This window comes from Lipomyces tetrasporus, assembly GCF_029532465.1.
Source record: "Lipomyces tetrasporus strain NRRL Y-64009 chromosome Unknown POJ06scaffold_4, whole genome shotgun sequence".
NCBI classification, from domain to species: domain Eukaryota; kingdom Fungi; phylum Ascomycota; class Lipomycetes; order Lipomycetales; family Lipomycetaceae; genus Lipomyces; species Lipomyces tetrasporus.
Window position 1 is genome coordinate 995,127 of NW_026611599.1, and position 17,071 is coordinate 1,012,197.

At 45.5% G+C, this 17,071-nt stretch overlaps 9 protein-coding genes and 1 non-coding gene across 10 annotated transcripts; 3 read left to right on the plus strand and 7 right to left on the minus strand.

Moving 5' to 3' along the window:
* The first annotated feature begins 217 nt into the window (after positions 1-217).
* POJ06DRAFT_250842 (major facilitator superfamily domain-containing protein) lies at positions 218-2,342 on the plus strand. Its single transcript, XM_056187337.1, has 6 exons — positions 218-590; positions 647-981; positions 1,031-1,145; positions 1,202-1,222; positions 1,275-1,421; positions 1,475-2,342. Exons 1-6 carry the CDS (start codon positions 369-371, stop codon positions 2,111-2,113), a joined length of 1,479 nt encoding a protein of 492 aa, XP_056044682.1. The 5' UTR covers positions 218-368; the 3' UTR covers positions 2,114-2,342.
* Positions 2,343-2,838: 496 nt separating this feature from the next.
* POJ06DRAFT_237379 (uncharacterized protein) lies at positions 2,839-3,481 on the minus strand (the record flags this gene model as incomplete). The annotated part of the gene is made up of 4 exons (XM_056185946.1): positions 2,839-3,062; positions 3,099-3,139; positions 3,169-3,175; positions 3,202-3,481. The coding sequence occupies 4 exons, from the start codon at positions 3,479-3,481 to the stop codon at positions 2,839-2,841; spliced, it is 552 nt and encodes a 183-aa protein (XP_056044683.1).
* A 669-nt stretch (positions 3,482-4,150) lies between these two features.
* POJ06DRAFT_250848 (uncharacterized protein) lies at positions 4,151-4,828 on the minus strand. The gene has a single exon (XM_056187338.1). It carries the CDS (start codon positions 4,456-4,458, stop codon positions 4,156-4,158), a length of 303 nt encoding a protein of 100 aa, XP_056044684.1. The 5' UTR covers positions 4,459-4,828; the 3' UTR covers positions 4,151-4,155.
* Positions 4,829-6,356, minus strand: POJ06DRAFT_274973 (ubiquinol-cytochrome C reductase hinge domain-containing protein). The gene is made up of 5 exons (XM_056189633.1): positions 5,993-6,356; positions 5,442-5,604; positions 5,271-5,384; positions 5,197-5,212; positions 4,829-5,129 (listed from the first exon to the last, which is right to left on the minus strand). The coding sequence occupies exons 1-5, from the start codon at positions 6,056-6,058 to the stop codon at positions 5,066-5,068; spliced, it is 423 nt and encodes a 140-aa protein (XP_056044685.1). The 5' UTR covers positions 6,059-6,356; the 3' UTR covers positions 4,829-5,065.
* A 1,289-nt stretch (positions 6,357-7,645) lies between these two features.
* POJ06DRAFT_250856 (uncharacterized protein) lies at positions 7,646-9,977 on the minus strand. Its single transcript, XM_056187339.1, has 4 exons — positions 8,843-9,977; positions 8,381-8,781; positions 7,728-8,313; positions 7,646-7,673 (listed from the first exon to the last, which is right to left on the minus strand). The coding sequence occupies exons 1-3, from the start codon at positions 9,838-9,840 to the stop codon at positions 8,117-8,119; spliced, it is 1,596 nt and encodes a 531-aa protein (XP_056044686.1). The 5' UTR covers positions 9,841-9,977; the 3' UTR covers positions 7,646-7,673; positions 7,728-8,116.
* Positions 7,937-8,049, plus strand: POJ06DRAFT_t35. The gene has a single exon. It is a non-coding gene; the product is annotated as a tRNA-Leu (tRNA).
* Positions 9,978-10,071: 94 nt separating the features above from the next.
* POJ06DRAFT_295069 (mitochondrial carrier domain-containing protein) lies at positions 10,072-11,609 on the minus strand. Its single transcript, XM_056190496.1, has 5 exons — positions 11,294-11,609; positions 11,089-11,236; positions 10,671-11,034; positions 10,430-10,611; positions 10,072-10,378 (listed from the first exon to the last, which is right to left on the minus strand). The coding sequence occupies exons 1-5, from the start codon at positions 11,409-11,411 to the stop codon at positions 10,291-10,293; spliced, it is 900 nt and encodes a 299-aa protein (XP_056044687.1). The 5' UTR covers positions 11,412-11,609; the 3' UTR covers positions 10,072-10,290.
* POJ06DRAFT_250861 (mitochondrial import receptor subunit TOM7) lies at positions 11,604-12,398 on the minus strand (the record flags this gene model as incomplete). Its single annotated transcript, XM_056187340.1, has 4 exons — positions 12,183-12,398; positions 12,054-12,129; positions 11,965-12,001; positions 11,604-11,909 (listed from the first exon to the last, which is right to left on the minus strand). Coding segments are annotated over exons 1-4 (176 nt in total), but the record flags the coding sequence as incomplete, so codon positions are not given.
* An 87-nt stretch (positions 12,399-12,485) lies between these two features.
* On the plus strand, positions 12,486-13,926 carry POJ06DRAFT_289727 (uncharacterized protein; the record flags this gene model as incomplete). The annotated part of the gene is made up of 6 exons (XM_056190322.1): positions 12,486-12,604; positions 12,659-12,683; positions 12,738-13,085; positions 13,150-13,245; positions 13,300-13,437; positions 13,489-13,926. The coding sequence occupies 6 exons, from the start codon at positions 12,486-12,488 to the stop codon at positions 13,774-13,776; spliced, it is 1,014 nt and encodes a 337-aa protein (XP_056044689.1). The 3' UTR covers positions 13,777-13,926.
* On the minus strand, positions 13,875-16,806 carry POJ06DRAFT_91714 (MIF4G like-domain-containing protein). Its single transcript, XM_056191755.1, has 7 exons — positions 16,666-16,806; positions 16,492-16,589; positions 16,324-16,430; positions 15,996-16,269; positions 15,745-15,939; positions 14,127-15,692; positions 13,875-14,071 (listed from the first exon to the last, which is right to left on the minus strand). The coding sequence occupies exons 1-7, from the start codon at positions 16,721-16,723 to the stop codon at positions 13,973-13,975; spliced, it is 2,397 nt and encodes a 798-aa protein (XP_056044690.1). The 5' UTR covers positions 16,724-16,806; the 3' UTR covers positions 13,875-13,972.
* Positions 16,807-17,071: the final 265 nt, after the last annotated feature.

A 17,071-nucleotide genomic window follows, 5' to 3' on the forward strand; every position in this document is an offset into this window, starting at 1 on the left:
ACTTGGCATCCGAGTTTCAAAACCTTGGTCTAGTACCGACTAATACAAGTGAAGCGGACAATACTCAATCAGATCAATCTCGCATCTTTGTGAAAATTAGCGTAGGAGATGGATAAGAACATAATTGGAGCGCACAAATCTCCCTTCTATTTGGAGGGTGCTCTTCGATATTCGCCAGGGGTCTCGCGCCGACGCCAAACCTTGTTAAGGTTTGTTTGTGTCTATGCCATGGCCTAAGTCTGATCCGCGGTGATAAGACCGCAATAACAAAAACGGAATATCTCACGGCTTCTTACTTACTGGACCCTAGTCTTCCGCGTAATTTGTACCACCGCCCTCTCTTCGAACCACGCCTGCTCATTGGCAGCATGGCTTCGCAAACGAGGTTAAAGTCGTTCCTGTCGCGGGATTCGGTCAAGAAAGCATCTGCAGTTGGGTACGATGCTAGCCTTATACCATTTTCGGCCACGAATGCTGTCGAACCTTGCCCAGGCGGTAACATGGGCGAACTTCCGCAGTATAAGTCGTACAAACGGCGATGGTACGGGCTTTTGGCCCTGATGCTACTGAATTTAATTGCGTCGTGGGGTGTAAGTCTTGCAACGCGTGACTAGACGCGGAACGATTGGACGCTAACGTCGCATAGTGGCTCACTTTTGCTCCGATTTCGGATTCCGTTGCTACCTTTTACCATCTCTCCTCTGAATCTCCAGTCAACTGGTTGGCAACAGTCATCCTATTTGGTTACGGACTGGCGAGCGTGCCATGCGCGTTCGTCCTTAAACGCCGGGGTGTCAAAAGCTCGATGTTGATAGCAGCCATTCTCCTGATCGTTGGGAACTGGATCCGTGTCGTCGGTGCCAAATGTAACGGCGGGAAGGGTTCTTTTGGAGTGCTTATGTTCGGTCAGATCATTATTGGATTCGGTCAGCCTTTTGCTCTGAATGCCCCTTCATACTATAGTGACATGTGGTATACATCGTATGCGAGATTTCTTTAGCTCCAATGCCGTTCTCTTACACAATTGTAGAAAGTCGAGAATCTCAGCAAATGCATTGGCCAGTTTATCAAATCCTCTTGGTGGTGCTATTGGGCAGCTTGTCAGCCCTCTGCTTGTTACGGAGCCCAATGAATTGCCTGACATGGTATGTCGATAATTATCAAGGTTGAATGAACTAGTGGTTCTAATTACGACATATAGATATTATACGTTGCCATAATCGTATGTTTTAAACGCTAGTTAGGCTCCATTCGGTTAATGCTAATGTGTTCAGGCCACTGTAGCTTGCCTCCCGAGTCTGTTCGTTTTTGCTAGGCCTCCTCTACCCCCTTGCCCATCAGCAGCCACTCCAAAGTTACCGTTCAGAAAGAGTCCCAAGTTACTACTATACAATAGGCGTTTCGTTATTGTCTTCATCGTTGTAAGAATCACCCTGCTCCGCGGTATAATATCAGAGTCTGATTGCATTTATAGTTTTCGGTTCTCGTAGGTTTCTTCAATGCCTTCTCCAGTTTGATCAATCAGATAATGGAGCCATACGGCTATTCATCAGACGAAGCGGGTATTGACGGGGCGGTGATGATCGTTGCTGGTCTCATCTTCTCTGCCGTAATATCACCGATCCTGGACAGAATTCACAGTTTCCTACTAGCCATTCGCATTCAAGTCCCAATAGTATCTATTTGCTATATTTGCTTGATTTTTACGCAAACCAAGTCCGGGCAACTCGCTGGTCCGTTTGTCATTTCGGGGGTACTGGGTGCTGCGTCGTTCTCCTTACTTCCTGTCGCATTAGAGTGGGTCCAAGAGCAGGTATTCCCGGTTTCTCCCGAACTGACATCATCTATATTATGGGTCGGTGGTAATTTCTTCGGCGGTGTCTTTATCATTATTATGGATGCATTGAAGCGACCCCCAAACGAAGGTGATCCACCCGGCAATATGACGCGAGCACTCATTTTCCAAGCGGTGGTTGCGGCGGCGGTGATTCCGCTGCCATTCATGCTCGGAAGTAGAGAGCAGACTAGAAATAGGCGTGTCGAATTAGATGCCGAGATGCAGTCGTCTCCACCTCTACCCACGGTGCACCAGGAGAATCTAGTCGAGGTATAGTTACCTGGATTGAGATGTATAATTTACTTCATCTTTGGCGTCTATCTGGCATCGGTATGGGTTTGTTTCTTCGGATATTTCTTGGCCATTTTACTTGGATATTACTTTTGGAAGTTTTCTAGCGTAATAAAAACTTCGCCTAACTTGGCGCACTGTCCCCCACTTTGTTAGTTTTTGTATACTTTATATCATGAATTCTTATTTATACAGTGAAATAGAAGAATCTACAAGCTCACACTTACGTAATCGCATCCTCTACCTCATCAACCTTCCACCGCCGTTTAGACGAATCCGAAACCCAAATCAATCCAAGCATCACCGGCACCTCTACCAGCGGACCAACACTCGTCGCCAAAGATTGATTACTCTGCGCACCACTTCTCGCCGTCGCAACCGCGATCGCCAATTCAAAATTATTACTGAAGGCCAGAAACGCGTGCATAGTGGCTCTTTTGAACGGCATCCGAAGAAGTCTCGCATCAGGGTTTATTTCAGACGCTGATGGGGCTTGAAAGGTAACACCTATGCGTGGAAATACTTTCCAACACAAGAATACAGTACCCACATAAGTTATCGGGAAATATATGCATAATGGTGCAGCTACACGGAGAACTGACGTTATTTGTCCTACGACGTGGCGGCCCTGAGCTATAAAAAGTAAATGATTGTCCAGAGCAGGCCGACAAGGGATAGTGGAGCGAGGGAGATTGGGAACGAGGGCACCTTCATATACCTCCCTCGGCGTTAGTGTATCCCAGAATCGTGTCTCCCTGCGCCAGTTTCACCCAAATCAGAACCATAGCAATGCATCGCGCAATTCCAACCAGAATAACACCTTCTCGAAGAGCTGGAGCGTCAGGCAGCGTAGCCCAGGCAGACCAAACATTGCCAGCGGGGATATGAGCCAATTGACGAATATATTGAGCAGCACGTCTTTCCAAAGGTTTGACTGCCGAAAGAGGACAGGCAGTGACTCAAAGCTGACGTTGAGAAGAATTGGATACATCATCAATAGCAGCAAAACAGCTAGACCGCGGCGGTTAGTGTGAACGTACCACAGTACTAGCAAAATAATCAGAGAAGCTGACCTATTGGACCTGAAACACCGGCGAATTTACCATTGTCTAACACGATATTTGCAGATGGTATAAAGTATCCAATCAGAATTACCCCCGTCATTGCTAAAAGCACTTCACCCAAGAAGTCAAGTTTCTGCCTTTTCTCTTGACTTTCATTGCCTTTCGAACTGGCGTTGGGGTCCTTCGTTGCGGACTTTTCGACATCAACCGACACATCGCAGAATGACTTCTTGCAGCATTGGCTCCGCATCGAAATGTCCTTGCATATCGTAGAACTGTCAGCTTCCATTATAGAGTGCACAATAGAACAGGTATTCGGATTGCAATGGTTGGGAGAGCAAATCAGGGATCTGATGACAGGTCGACAGGCTGTGAGTTTATAGTAGGCTCTAACTAGGTGAGGCAGTTTTGAGCTATTTTTGCACGCAAACTTCTGAACCATAATCATACTTGCACGTAGTGACATGCTATTGCTGTCATATACAAATATTTCGAAGTACCAAACGCGCTCAGGAGATATCTTGCCTAGTTACTTCGTTACAACTTCGTACTTCAACGCAAATTCGCCAAAATATCACGATTCTCCTGGTGCGGCTGTCAAAAGAAACACTGATCTTGGAGAGGTGTCATTCAGGGAGGGGGTCAAACCTGTCAGCCAATCACAGCGCAGTAGTGAGCTATGTGAATGAGCTGTGGATAACAACGCCGAGCAACGAACTTTGGAACTGGTTGGTTTGTAATTATGAGACCGCGATCGGGCTCTCATTTCGGCGAGTATAGCTATCAAGTCAGTAGAGACATTTTGCCATAAAGTTCCTTGAGGTCGTTAAGGTGGTCCAGATTCTTTTTTAGGTTGAGACGCTATTCCTATTCTAGACTAGCTCCAACCTTGAACGAATGAGTGCCGACGAATTGACACGATTGCTTGTCATTTCCAACAACAAACAAGCATCAACCTAGTGTTTAATTGCAACAGTTACTAACGATCACCGACCATTGCTTATCAATGTTCGATACATTTCGCGCGAACTCTCCATCGTCGAGTAGGTAAGGCATGATAATAAGTATTTGCTGCTTAGAGAAACGAAAGCGAAATATCGCCTCGGAATCATCAATCCTATTAAAATCGACTGGCGTACTGTCGTACATTATCGGTTGGTTGCATAGGCAGAAAAGCGTACAAATGTGGGCAACCACCACTGTCACCAAATATACAGATGCCGCTGCTGCGACCTGTCTTCGGCGGTTATCGCGAACTCCAGTCATATTTGCGAGATACTGGCGCCGGTCATAGTTTATATGGACGCGTTGTTTGCAGGTCACCTCCAGCAGAGTCTATCCGTTAAACCTTAATCATCATCGGAAGATTAAAGTGGGCAAAATATCTGTTTTGGAAGTTTCCGTAAGAACCTCCTTATGGGCTAGGGTAGGTTTTAGGGATCCGGAACTTGACGAGACTTTCTCTAGTTAGCGAGTAGCATTGCTTAGGGAATAGTGTATATCCACTTGAAAGCGTCCGCGGGACATCACCACCAGTGCAGGGGTGTTGTACTCAAATCGATCGGCCGACATGCTTTTAACACGAGAGGATTATTATCCATCAAGCACGTAGTTATGTATACCCAACCGTCTTCCTGAACATTTCTAGACATATGCTGAGTAGACTATGGACTTTTGATGTATGTAACGACTTTAATGAACAGACACGGAATAAAAAGATGTGAATTTTGTTGCATTATAACCCTGATAGATACATGCGTGAAGTAATGGCTCATCGTTGTAACATTTCTCGCCAGAGAAACCCGAACTTCTAATTGCATCTTCGTGTTTCATATCTAGAGCTCATAAACCACCCGCGACTGTGTTGATCTGATTATTTTAAGGCTCGGAAAAGAGTAGGTGCGGTGCAGTCGTTCACGCAGTGCGACAAGTGGAAGCTAGAAAATGTCAGAATGTTTCTAATGCGTGCAGAATTAGACCTTTGCAAAGACCAAATATTCTTACAATTCTTCCACGCAGTCTAGTGATTCAGAATTAGTATTCAATCATACTACGAAATTTGCGAATATTGCACATACCTTCCTTGTACTCTAGGTCCTCATAACCTGGCTCTTCCTGAGCCTTAGTGACACGCTCGACGCACTCATCGAAGTGGTGCTTGTACTCATGACATATCGACGAATTGGCGCATTCTGAAAGAAAACGTTAGAGGGAGATCGCTGTCACCATAAGAATATTGCAATACATACTCTGCTGGATTTTAGGCATAATATCTTCGGGCTCTTCGTCCTCTTCCTCTTCGTCGTCGTCGTCCGCCTCCTCTGCCTCCTCATCGACCTCATCTTCGGGCTCCGCGTCCGCAAGGGTTTCCTCGTCGGCAACTGGACCCTCCTCATCGATAGGTCCCTCCTCCTAAGCCATGTCAATTTCTAATATATACGAGAGAATCCAACGCTCGACGAATCGGACGCGCTTAAACAAGTTAGTTATGCCTTGCACCGACTCTAAAGGGACTTGATCCAATAATATGACTTTATGCATTCCACATAGCAATAAGTAGGAATGTATACTTATTCACAACGACTGACTTTCCGGATAACAAGCCAGGTAGCGGGAACTCTTGAAAAGATATACAGCCCAAGGTTGTCGTTCACATTCACACAGCTGTACATTATATAAACGATCCCGTAGTCATAGTCTAGATACATCATAGTCCTAAATCTGCGAGTGACTTCCCTATTGGAATCTGATTGCGCGCGTCCGATTCGTTCCGAGCCAATTGAATGTTAAACGAACTTACCTCGGGCTCCTCAGCCTTAACGGAAGGAACGATAGCCTCGAAGAATTCCGCAACGAAGTTCCTCATTTTTCTGTATGATGGTCCGAGCAAAATATATTACAATAAAAAGAGCTGGTGCTACGCAGAATCGAATTAAATTTCAACGCAATCTGCGTTCTCGTGTCACGATTCCAAGGCCCTCTCGTCCGTCACAATAACTTTCTTCCCATCTAAATGTTGGCCTCCACAACCATACACTGGCGTCGGCAGTTCCAGAAATGACAGGGTAAATTATAAAGTTAACGTGAAATTTATGGCTTATATATCAGCTGGTTTGACATTTAGGGCCATTTGAGGATAAACTCTGTGTGGGTTAGATGGAATTGTTTTAGCCATGCAATCATTGGCTGAGTCGCCTACGACTGGTACTTGATTGGCTCTTCGATGGACCGTGCTTTCTACTCAGTTGCGCCATATGACCCAAGGCAGTTCGATGAACAGGGCCCGCTGGGTTGCAAGAATTGTGGTCTTGCTGCCTTAGCGGATGACAACTTGGTGCGAGAGTACGTAAGCAATGATATATAATGATCTCCATATGTTAACGATAATGAATTTCTATTGTGATACAATGTGGGCTATATATGTGGGCTAGAGTGGAGTTTGTCACAAACCAATCCCTCCCTACCCCCTTCCCCCCTCCCTTGTTGTTGATCTGAATTCATAATATTGCAACTACTACAAAACATGGAATACAAAATTATGATGATACCAAAAATGAACGAACGCAGGAAAGCAAATCATTCTGGACAGTTTTGATCTAAATCATTTAATCATAAATTCATACGCTATATAGTATATACACGTAGTGCGATGGCGGGGAGTTGCAGGGCGGGGTATTGCAAGGAATCTACGCTCGCCGGGGGCTGTATCATACCGGAAGGATTCGTCCGTCCCCATGAGAACCTTTGGTATCATTGTATGTCTGGCCGGGGAAGGTTGGTGTGAACAATGGTTGTGGTAAGCCACGGATTTTGGACAACGCGACCGAAACCCCGCGATCTCAGGCGCGGGTATTTTTGGATTGAAAAAGCCAGTTGATTACGCACAGTGTTATTACACGGGCCTGGCGAGAAGCAAGCGAAGAACGCATAACAAGCGCCAAAAACCGGGCAAAAGACAAACTCTAAAACAAAAGCGAACGAAGCGAGGGTAAGGACGACTACACTTAACTGACGGCCAGTGCCAGTAAGCCATGCCCAAATTCACATCAGTCGGCCAGCATGGGGTTAGCATCCGCAAGTGGGATGGAGCCTACGTCGCCAGGGACGCAACCCGTGACGTAGGGCCCCGCGGCGAATGGGTCAGGGCCCTGAACGCCATTACTGAGTTTGCGGGAGGATAGCGAAAAGACAAGTTGCATTAGTTCGATGTTAGTCCCAATCCACCTGCCAGGGATGAAACCGATCTGGTGCGATCCCTTCAAGGCGGGAAGGCGTGTGTTGAGCGCCTGGGATATGATGCGGGAGTTGGTGTTCTAGAGTGATATCGGACGACGGTTACGGATGTCATCCTTAGCGCCAGTTTTGTGCAGCAGGCGAACGTGGGCCTGGCGTTGAGTCGAGCGTGAGAATACCGGTGTCCGAGAGATCATTCAGTACCACTAGGCGAGAAAAAGCAAGAGCGATAGAATCGCTGATGCCGAGAAAGTAACCCTACATTTTTTTTTGAAAAGGGCTCTTATTGACATAGTTAATAGTTAATATATAATTATATAGTTACACCAAGCCCGAAAACCAACGAAATAACGAACGACAAAAGGCACCCCACGGGCCGGAAAACGAATGAATATTAAAAGTATCCCCCAAGGGCCCAAACCAAGAGCCGATCCCTATGTATGTACTATAAAAACCTAACCCTTGGTATGGCCTGACCTGCTCTGAGTTTGCAAAACTGATCAGTTCATGCGGCAACTTGGCCGAGTTGGTCTAAGGCGTTCGACTCAAGAGTTGAATCTCTTTCACGATAAATCGTGGTTTCGAATCTCGCAAGGGGCGTGAGTTCGAATCTCACAGTTGTCAATTTTTTTACTCGGAATTTATTATAAATGGTGTCTATGCAAAACGAATGAATAACCTTGTAAGTTTCTTAGCCCGTGTTCCGCAACTCCGGAGGAAAATAGGGTAGACGTAATACTTCAAAAACTCGCTTTTCCGCGGCGTCTATTGTGCTGGCCGAAGTGTCGACAAGCTGACCTGTTTTTCGGTCGAAAATTCCAGAGCTGGAACACTTCAATCCGATATCTTTAGCCTGAATTCTGATGTCCCTCTCGAATGTTGTACCCCCTAGAAACAAAGTGCGTTAAACTTCTTCGAACGTAAATATTAGGCTAAAGTGAATGCAATGCCATACCTGTCCAGCCGACGACTGCGCAGCCCACAATAGCCCAGTCAACACATATTATATCCACCCTGTAGTGCTTCAGGGTATGCTCAGCTGTGGGAATAGTAGACCAAACCACAAGCGCAAGGTCGAGCAGGCTACCAGATCTCTGGTGGCTGGAATTAAAAGTACTTATTGAAAGAACCTCACTTATTAAGTTCGATTGCTTCAAGGACTTCACTAATGACTCTAGAAGCACTAAATGCATGCCGGGCTCGTCACTGGGCACAGATAAAACAATGTCCACATCACTATGAATCTGAGCCCCTCTTCGGTAAGATCCGCAGACCACAGATTGTGCGCCTGGAAAGATCGCTTTGGCGTGCTGCTGTATCTGGTCGGCGATAAATCGAACTTGACCATGCGTCAATCTAAGGGAATTCCAGTCAGTCGACTAATTGAATTACCGCTGCTGATAGTAGCCAAACTTACTCCGCGGAAAATTCGTCGTAGTGCATAACACCGGCCTTTTGTGCCTTGCTCAGTTCGTTCCAGCCATGCTCCTTGACGTCCTGCACACCTTTCCATCCATTTTTGTTATACCAATCAAATGCAGTTTTGCCGCCAACACCCCAAATATTATAAAGTCTCTCAACGGCCTGCATATCTGGTTCGTCAAGCTTTTTAGTTTCTGACTCAATTGCTCCCGTCTTTAAATATTCATCAACTAGCTTAACTATCTTCCATCCGCATCCTGGCAACCTTGAAATCTCATTGGCATTTTCAATTTTATAAGGGTAGGATCTGATAGAAGCGATGGCCGAAGAATATGCTCGTACACTTATTTCGTTGCTCAGTAGTTCTCTAATGTGCCGAATCTTTTTTAATATTGACGAGAGCTCCTCATTCTGGCAGACCAACGGATGCGGCCGCTCACACGAACGTGGCTTCAGGTAGATTGGATCAAGTTCTTTGACCACCTCTGGAGCTTTTCTAGTCCGTTTCCGTGGCGCAGTCGACTTCGATGAGCTATCTGATGCTGAATCTACACCGTTCTCATCCTTCGTAAAGACTCCTTTTGTCCTTTTCATTGTCTTCTCTCCGTAGAGCTGGGACATTTGCGCTGGCTTCGAATACAGTATATAGTCCCGTCGGTCGTGAAGAACACCTTCACTCAGACTCTTTTGCGCCCATTTAAGTTGCAGTACTGAGATTTGCGCGAGTTGAAGCGCTCCGCGCCGTCGTAGTTCCATTTCAGTACGCTGCGGGCTGGTAAGATTAGCTAATACGATCTGCGCTTCAGGCAATTCGTGAGCAATCTCGGCGCCGTGGGTCGCGAGAGTACTAACCCAAACCTCGTATTTATCTGATGACAGGTGCACCGGAAGTAGATATATCTTTCCGACGTGTGAAAATAAGGTTGGTGTCGACGAGTGAGATGACGGAGAGTCCGAGCGTTCGACAGACAGGTTCGCCTTATGTGATTTCATTTAATGCCCAACTGCAGAAAGCGGTTCACTGCACTTCCTAAGAAATGATGCTACCGCACAAAAGTATCCAGACTTATCCACGCGATTGGCGGCGATATGTTCGATTGCGGACGGGTGTTTATCATTGGATCAACCCCGGAGGGCGGAGTTGGGAGGCTTTGGGTTCGGGCTCCGCGTGTAAGGGTCTTCGGTTGATGGTGACCCGTCACCTTTACATGCAAGTGTGCAGGGCTACAATTACGCCTTATTTACTCACTGACCTCCTACAGAGTGACAGTTTCTAAGAGCCATAGGACATAGATCTACTTGCGAAACCAGTCAACTTTTATTAAATGCCCATAATGCCAAAATACTCGGATGCTCAACAATTGAGTTCACTTTGCAAGAGTTTTCGTACTCCACCGGCGCCATCCTATCGTGGTTCGCCTATAACAGAATCTGAATGCAAAATTAGCTATTCATATAGCTTCTAGTATTCTCATAAACCACAAAGGTAATACAAGTGGCCGGGACAACTCTGAACAAATTGGGTAGTAACCTGGACAGATGATTAGGACATGAAGACCAACTCACTGAAGTCAAAACTCACCCCTTATAAAATCCAAAAATACCTTCTTCCTTCGCTGTTTTCCTTATTACATCTCTCATTGATAAATATACGTTGTCCGCGTCGTACCGCTGCAACCTTGATCTTATAACCTGGTAAGGGTACATGGTCAAAGTAGCTCCAATTTTTGACAACGCAGAGAATGTAATGTACTGCAGTGTAGACTAATTCCAATTAGCATGCCACGCACCAGCCAATTATAGCCGCGTCAAAGTAAGCTTACAAGTTCTTTCATGCTGCTATCCTTTGTGTCGGTATTCGTTCGATCGGCATACCAGTCTTTCAATTCTTCATAAAACATAAGCTGGACAGCGCCATGGCCAACTCCAAATAGACTAGGCAAGAAACCGCGGTAAAATCCTCGTAGTCCCTCGTTTTGCCAGATCTTGTGAAGACCGTCTAATGTTCCATTGTATGCGCCTTCATATGTCGAGCTCGTAGAGAGCATTCTGGTCTTGAGAACCCAGATTGGATTCGTGAACATCGCTGTCAAGCAACCTGATGATCCGGCACTCAATAAATAATCAGTAAATGAAAGCTCACCATGTCCCTGAACGTGAGCCACTTGAGTCTTTATTAGCTCATACCTTTTGGAAAAGTTAGTCAGAGTCGAGAACACCGAAGACCCTTACAGGACTCACCAGAAAAAGTATGACCCCCAGCTAACCGTGTTACCAATGAGATTGGGCATCAGTCCTCGGTAGGCTTCTTTGAATGGTGCTTGGGATTGCCTTAAATCGCGAATAACGTGCAATATGCCGCCAACATGGGTTCGATTCTTATTGTCAACTGCAGATACTATCAGCAAGCGTTGAGGTTAGATAACGCTGGTTCCGAGAGGCATACTCTGTAATCGGACCTTAATCAGATCCAATGGGTGCACCACTAATGTCGTCGCGCAGCCTGCCGTAAATCCAGCCACTGCCTCGACAGGCAGATTTCGAGGTGGTTTAGCACCTGACATATCCGACGATGATGCCGTTCGTCTGTATTAACCGAGCGCGTGAACACGCAACGCTGGGTGTAAATGCTAAGGGAAATAGTTCATGGCTTAGGATTTTCGGTCTTCACTAGGCTGGAACAGGGATCAGTTCCCCTGTGTTATATAGGTCGCGAATAACTCATTGCTCTGAGGTGAAATTTTTGATGCTACTCAGCCGCGCCTCCCGCGAGAAATTTTACGCCTAAAGAAAGGGCATATTTTTGACGACATGCGTGTGCTACGCAACCCAGTTCCCTCAAAATTCCGTTATCATATCCCATTCTGTTATTGACTATATTGTACATGAAAACCTCACGTATATACACGACTGAAGACTAAGATTCTACAAATTGAGGAGTCCGCCATATGACGGTCATAATCCAATATCCATCTTGCTCATTGATTTACCATAAACCATGTCATTTCTCATTTGCCGCAGAGGTCTAGTTATTCACCATAAGGGGCAAGGGTGATAGCAAGCTAAATACTGCGATTAGATCCATGTCTGTTCTACTAATCATATAGAGGAACTAACCTTATGAGACTAGGTCGAGGGAATGTCTGGGACCAACCTAAACGCAGAATGTTAAACCAAAATCTATCGACAGACCAGTAGCAACATACCCAAGTAGATTATGAATGGGATAAATCCATATCGAAATATGACCTGCGACGCTTCCTGGATGCGAACAAGTCGCTCCTACATCTGCCCGTTAGTGCCTTTCACACAACATTGCATATAGATAAGCAAACCTTTGTTTCCTCGGACAATGTGAAAACCATTTCGAATAAGTCACCAAGTGTGATCAGCGACGATCAAGCATCTGTATAGTCTCGTTACCTTTTATCCCAGATGGCTCCCAGCTGGCTCAAGAGGCCCGCGAAAATAAACTGTGTTACCCGGCAATTCTTCGGCAGCCGATTATGAGTGGAACGTCCCAAGCTATTGCCCTTCTCCAATTCATGTTAATGTCGCTGTTAAAGTCGACTCAAACGAGATACATCAAAATGGAACTATAGGAGAGCATAGTCTTTCTCAGCTAGTCATTTTCAGCGATGTCGGTAGCTACGGCTGCGGATCCGGTGATTACTGTTACGGAGATTGTGTCGGTGCTGCACAGAGAAACCGCTGCTCCTCAACTTCTCGCGGGGACCTCGTCTAAGCAAAATGCAGGGTACATACTGTCATTTGTCATGTGCGACTGGAAGCTAATACATCCTTGCTAAAGCTTCACGTTCACACATGGCTTGTTGGTAATTACCTGCCCGTATCTGGTTGAGTTTCTAGAGATTAACGATCGGTTATAGATGGGCCAACTAAGCGTGATTATAATACTGTTCACATTTATTCGGTTTTTTATATTTTCGAATGGCGGAAATCTATCGGAATCACCACGCCCGGTGGGTCATGACAAGGACAAGCGACTACGAAAGAAGCAGTCGTCAATTTTGAGATCTTCACCACCAATGCCAGCTCGATCTATTCTTGCGAGGACGTACTACAACGTTGAGACACATCCTCCTGAATCGCTAGATTGGTTGAATGTATTAGTCGCGCAGACTATCTCCCAGTTTCGTGAGGATGCTAGATCCAACAATAACATATTGCACAGTCTGGACAAAATTTTGAATGGGGACTCCCTGCCCAGATTTTTGGTATTTGCCGACTTCAACTACTATACTGTCCGTGAAGTTGGCTACTAAGTGAAGCATTGTCTAGGATACCGTCCATGTCACAGAGTTGGACATCGGAGAGGAATTTCCAATCTTCAGCAATTGCAAAGTATATCCTTGCGAGGACGATCCTGGCCGACTCGTACGTGTTTGCTCGCAAATGCAGTGACTATGGTAGCTAACTGTCCAATTGCAGGAAGCTCGAATCGATGTCGACGTAGCGGACAGTATAACCCTCGGAATCGATACACGCATACTTCTGAATTATCCCACTCCACTTATGGCCATATTACCGGTCTCACTCTCGGTGTCGATCGTCAGATTTTCGGGACAGGTAGACAAAATCATTCCTTGCCGTAAGCTGCACTCTAACTTGGTTTGATAGCTGACGATGTCTCTCAAAACAATTCCCCCTTCTTCAAATACGGATCGGAGAACATCGCTCACATTTTCATTCGCGCCAGACTATAGATTGGAATTCTCCATCAAGTCTCTAGTTGGATCGAGATCAAGGTTACAAAATCTTCCAAAGATATCTCAACTAGTTGAGTCACGAATCCGGAAATGGTTCGTGGAGCGTTGTGTTCAGCCAAGGTTTCAGGAGATTACCCTACCATCTATTTGGCCCCGCCGGAAGAACACTAGGGAAGCTTTTAGCAGTAGATATGACTAATTGAAACTCAAACTCAAATGCCCCTGCTAATATACTAAGGTATCGTGTGTGACACAATGTAATATAAATTTTTGAAGCCAATCCGAAAAATCTGCGGTAATGCCCGTCGGGAGCCACAGTTACAAATATTGTACAAGATATATGATCATATGTCTACCAATACTAAATGATTCAACTGTACATAGGTTTATTAGGCTCAGAGCTCAGCAGTTTGTTCTATGCTGTTCAAAATGAACATATCCGTTAGGCCCAGATTCTTCAATGGTTCTTGTAGTCCCTTATAATCAGCGTGATACTTGTTAAATGAAGTTAGTAACCATCACCGTACCAAGGAACGCCGAAGAACTTACATTTCGTAAAAAGGCTCTAAGAAATCCCTCTTTCCACCAACGCTGCCACCGGATAGTTTCCTCGTTTTTAGCATCTCCTTGAACCGGCCTTGACAACTCCTTCACAATAGTTACGAAAATATGATGCAACGTAGTATTGAGGGTTTCAATACTGTCGTCAATCTCCTTCAGCCTTCCGACTTCAAGAGGCTTAGAACCACCCTCCTCAGTCTCAGCGGCTCTCAGCGCTGTGGCTTCTTTTATCAGTAGCTTTGCCCTGTCAATCGCAAAACCGAGCAACTCCCAGGAATAACCACGGCTAAGGCTATCAACAACCGAATCAATTAATACCCATTCCACAACACTTAGCGGCGTGATAACCTTACGGTTCATCATCTTTTTCACGACTTGTACGGCAGTTCCGGGTTGGTCCTTCCAATAGTTGAAAATAATCTTTACTACTTGTCGCTGACGTTGTGCGTCCCTCTCTGGGCAGACAGATTTAAGCACTGATAGACTTCTCTCAATCCAACTCTCGACATGAGAGAGGGATCTGGCACCCAAGTGGACAATAGCCGTAATGAATATCTCGCAGACCATGGCGTCAGCATCCGCTTTGTCGTTCAGTTCTTCGCTCTTCTTCTTTATTTCCTCAAACACTTCTTCGTAATCATCTGGAGCCTTCCGATCGCGAATATTTTGAAGAATTAGCCTGCTTTGTTCCGAATACTGTTCATCAGGTAGCGCGAACTTGAAAGGTGGAACATCATCACCCTCAGACGCAAATTCTGTCAATTCATCTGGCAAAGTTTCAGTAATCCTCTGAGGAAAACTTAATCTCAGTTCTTTGCATATCAGTTCTCTAATAAACACTCTTTTTGGATGCAATTCGTTCAGATTGAGATCTTCCGTCCATTCTCTCCATTTCCAAGTAAATCCGAAATTGCTTAAATGATGAGAAAACCAGTCAGCATAGAGATAAATCACTTGGACATCTAAATGTTCCAGCTGGTTGTATAAGAACCGAATTGCACGACCAAACACAGGAGCAATAGCGTGAGGTGCGAGAATGCATGCTTCTATCAGGACCGAATGGAAGTATACTGGCTTCAGACGCGATCGAGGGAGTCGAAATAAACCAGCAAGGACAGCCTCAACCGCAATATCTTCAGGTTTCCACGTTGAACTACCGGGCTTAGCTTGACTTAACTTCTCGAGAGACATTTCCCGCGGAGCGAAGAGACCGGGCCGCAGAAAATTGTCAAACCATGTCAGTTGGCGAGCAACTTCATGTCTGTTAAAATTTAAATTAATGAGTGTATCCGTTAACAGATCACGGAAGATAGTAGACTCTATACGATCAACAGGCGGCGTAGTCTCCACTTGCTGGTTTATATAAAACTTCAGGAATACCTCAGGAGACTGTGATGGATTCGACGTTGGCAGTTCTACTGGAAGTTGGAATTCTTCAATAGAATGCTTCACAATTTCACTCGCAGGTATAATATTCGAATAGTCGTACAGTAACGGCAAGTCCCAGTTTTCGTCCACCAAGCTGATGAGCTGTGTCTGCAGTAGTTCCAAGGACTGTGCCCAGTTAATTAATCCCGAAACACTAGCGAAAAGTAAAGTCACATACGTCAGAAACTTTATATGGCGCCTCGCCATCAACGAACGGATTTAGCAGTTCCCCCGCTTTATCGGCTGAGTACTTGTAGTCTTTGGACCTTTCAAATAATGCTGTAGATTTCTCTTTTGTTTCATCTGATGAATCGCTAACGACCAAGTAGGGAAGTGACAAAAGAACAACTCTGTAGAGCTCTTCGGCTAGTGCCTATATCAGTTCGTCAGAGTTGCTGTTCTTATTGAGGGCGGCCAGCCACTACTTACGCTACGTCGAGCGGATAGGCTCTTCAGCTCAATTGCCTTCTCCAACAACCTTCCGATAAAGCCAAAAATTACTTCAAAATTCGAGATTATAGGCTTCAGCACAATCAAGAATCTTAGAACCAATTTCACCTTATTCCAATCGCCCGAATTAATGTAGATCTGGGTCCGTTTGACCAAATAATTCAGTAACGCCGCTCCGCGAGTATTTTCAGTGCTGTTGACGCATTGCAATGACGCAGCCAACGAGAAGACTTTCAGCGGTTGTTCAATGGAGCTGCAATTTTGCAATTAGCGAGTCGACCCGATGGCAGGCATTCACGACGCATACATGTTCACAAACAATGAGAACAAGCTCTCGGCAACTTCGTCGTCGACTTCCGTACTTGTAAATGATTTCGCACAATGTAAGATTGACTCAGGCAATGCAAATCGCGACTAACGATACATGGATCATTAGTAAGCCGTTAGGACGGTCATCGAGAGTATCTGTGCATACCGGTTCACCCAAAGATGTAAAAAGCTTTCGCAGCCGAGGAAAAGCAGGCTGAACGGCATTCGGTCGTTGCCGCTTATAATCATGTGAGTCATCCTCCTCTAAATTATTGCGAATTAAATATTATGTTCAAGAGCTGATAAAACGGTGGCCATGGTAGGTTTGCCAAACACTGACCTCTCCGGCGCTTGATCCCTTGATTAACAGTCGGTGTAGGTGACTCCGTAGTGGACATTACTAAAAGCTGCCGAATGGCTGGTAATAAGCTAAATAAAAATGTAATAACTTTTTGATTCAATGAATATGATTGGATTGCTCCTTTGTAGCAAAAATGGAGAAATCTGGATTAGGACCCTTGTATTAGACGGCACCAGACCCAACGTTTTGACAATGGCGGGATCGGATGCCACATGCTGACAAGGGCAAGCCTCAACAGCACGTGCTGGCAAGGAGACAAGACTCAACGCACGCTATTCCCGAATAATACTCGAACTGCAAATGATACGCCTGATACGGCCTGTACTTTCAATTAAATGTCCGGAGTGATGTTCGTCCACGAGTGAGTGAGAGTGCCAGCGCGCGA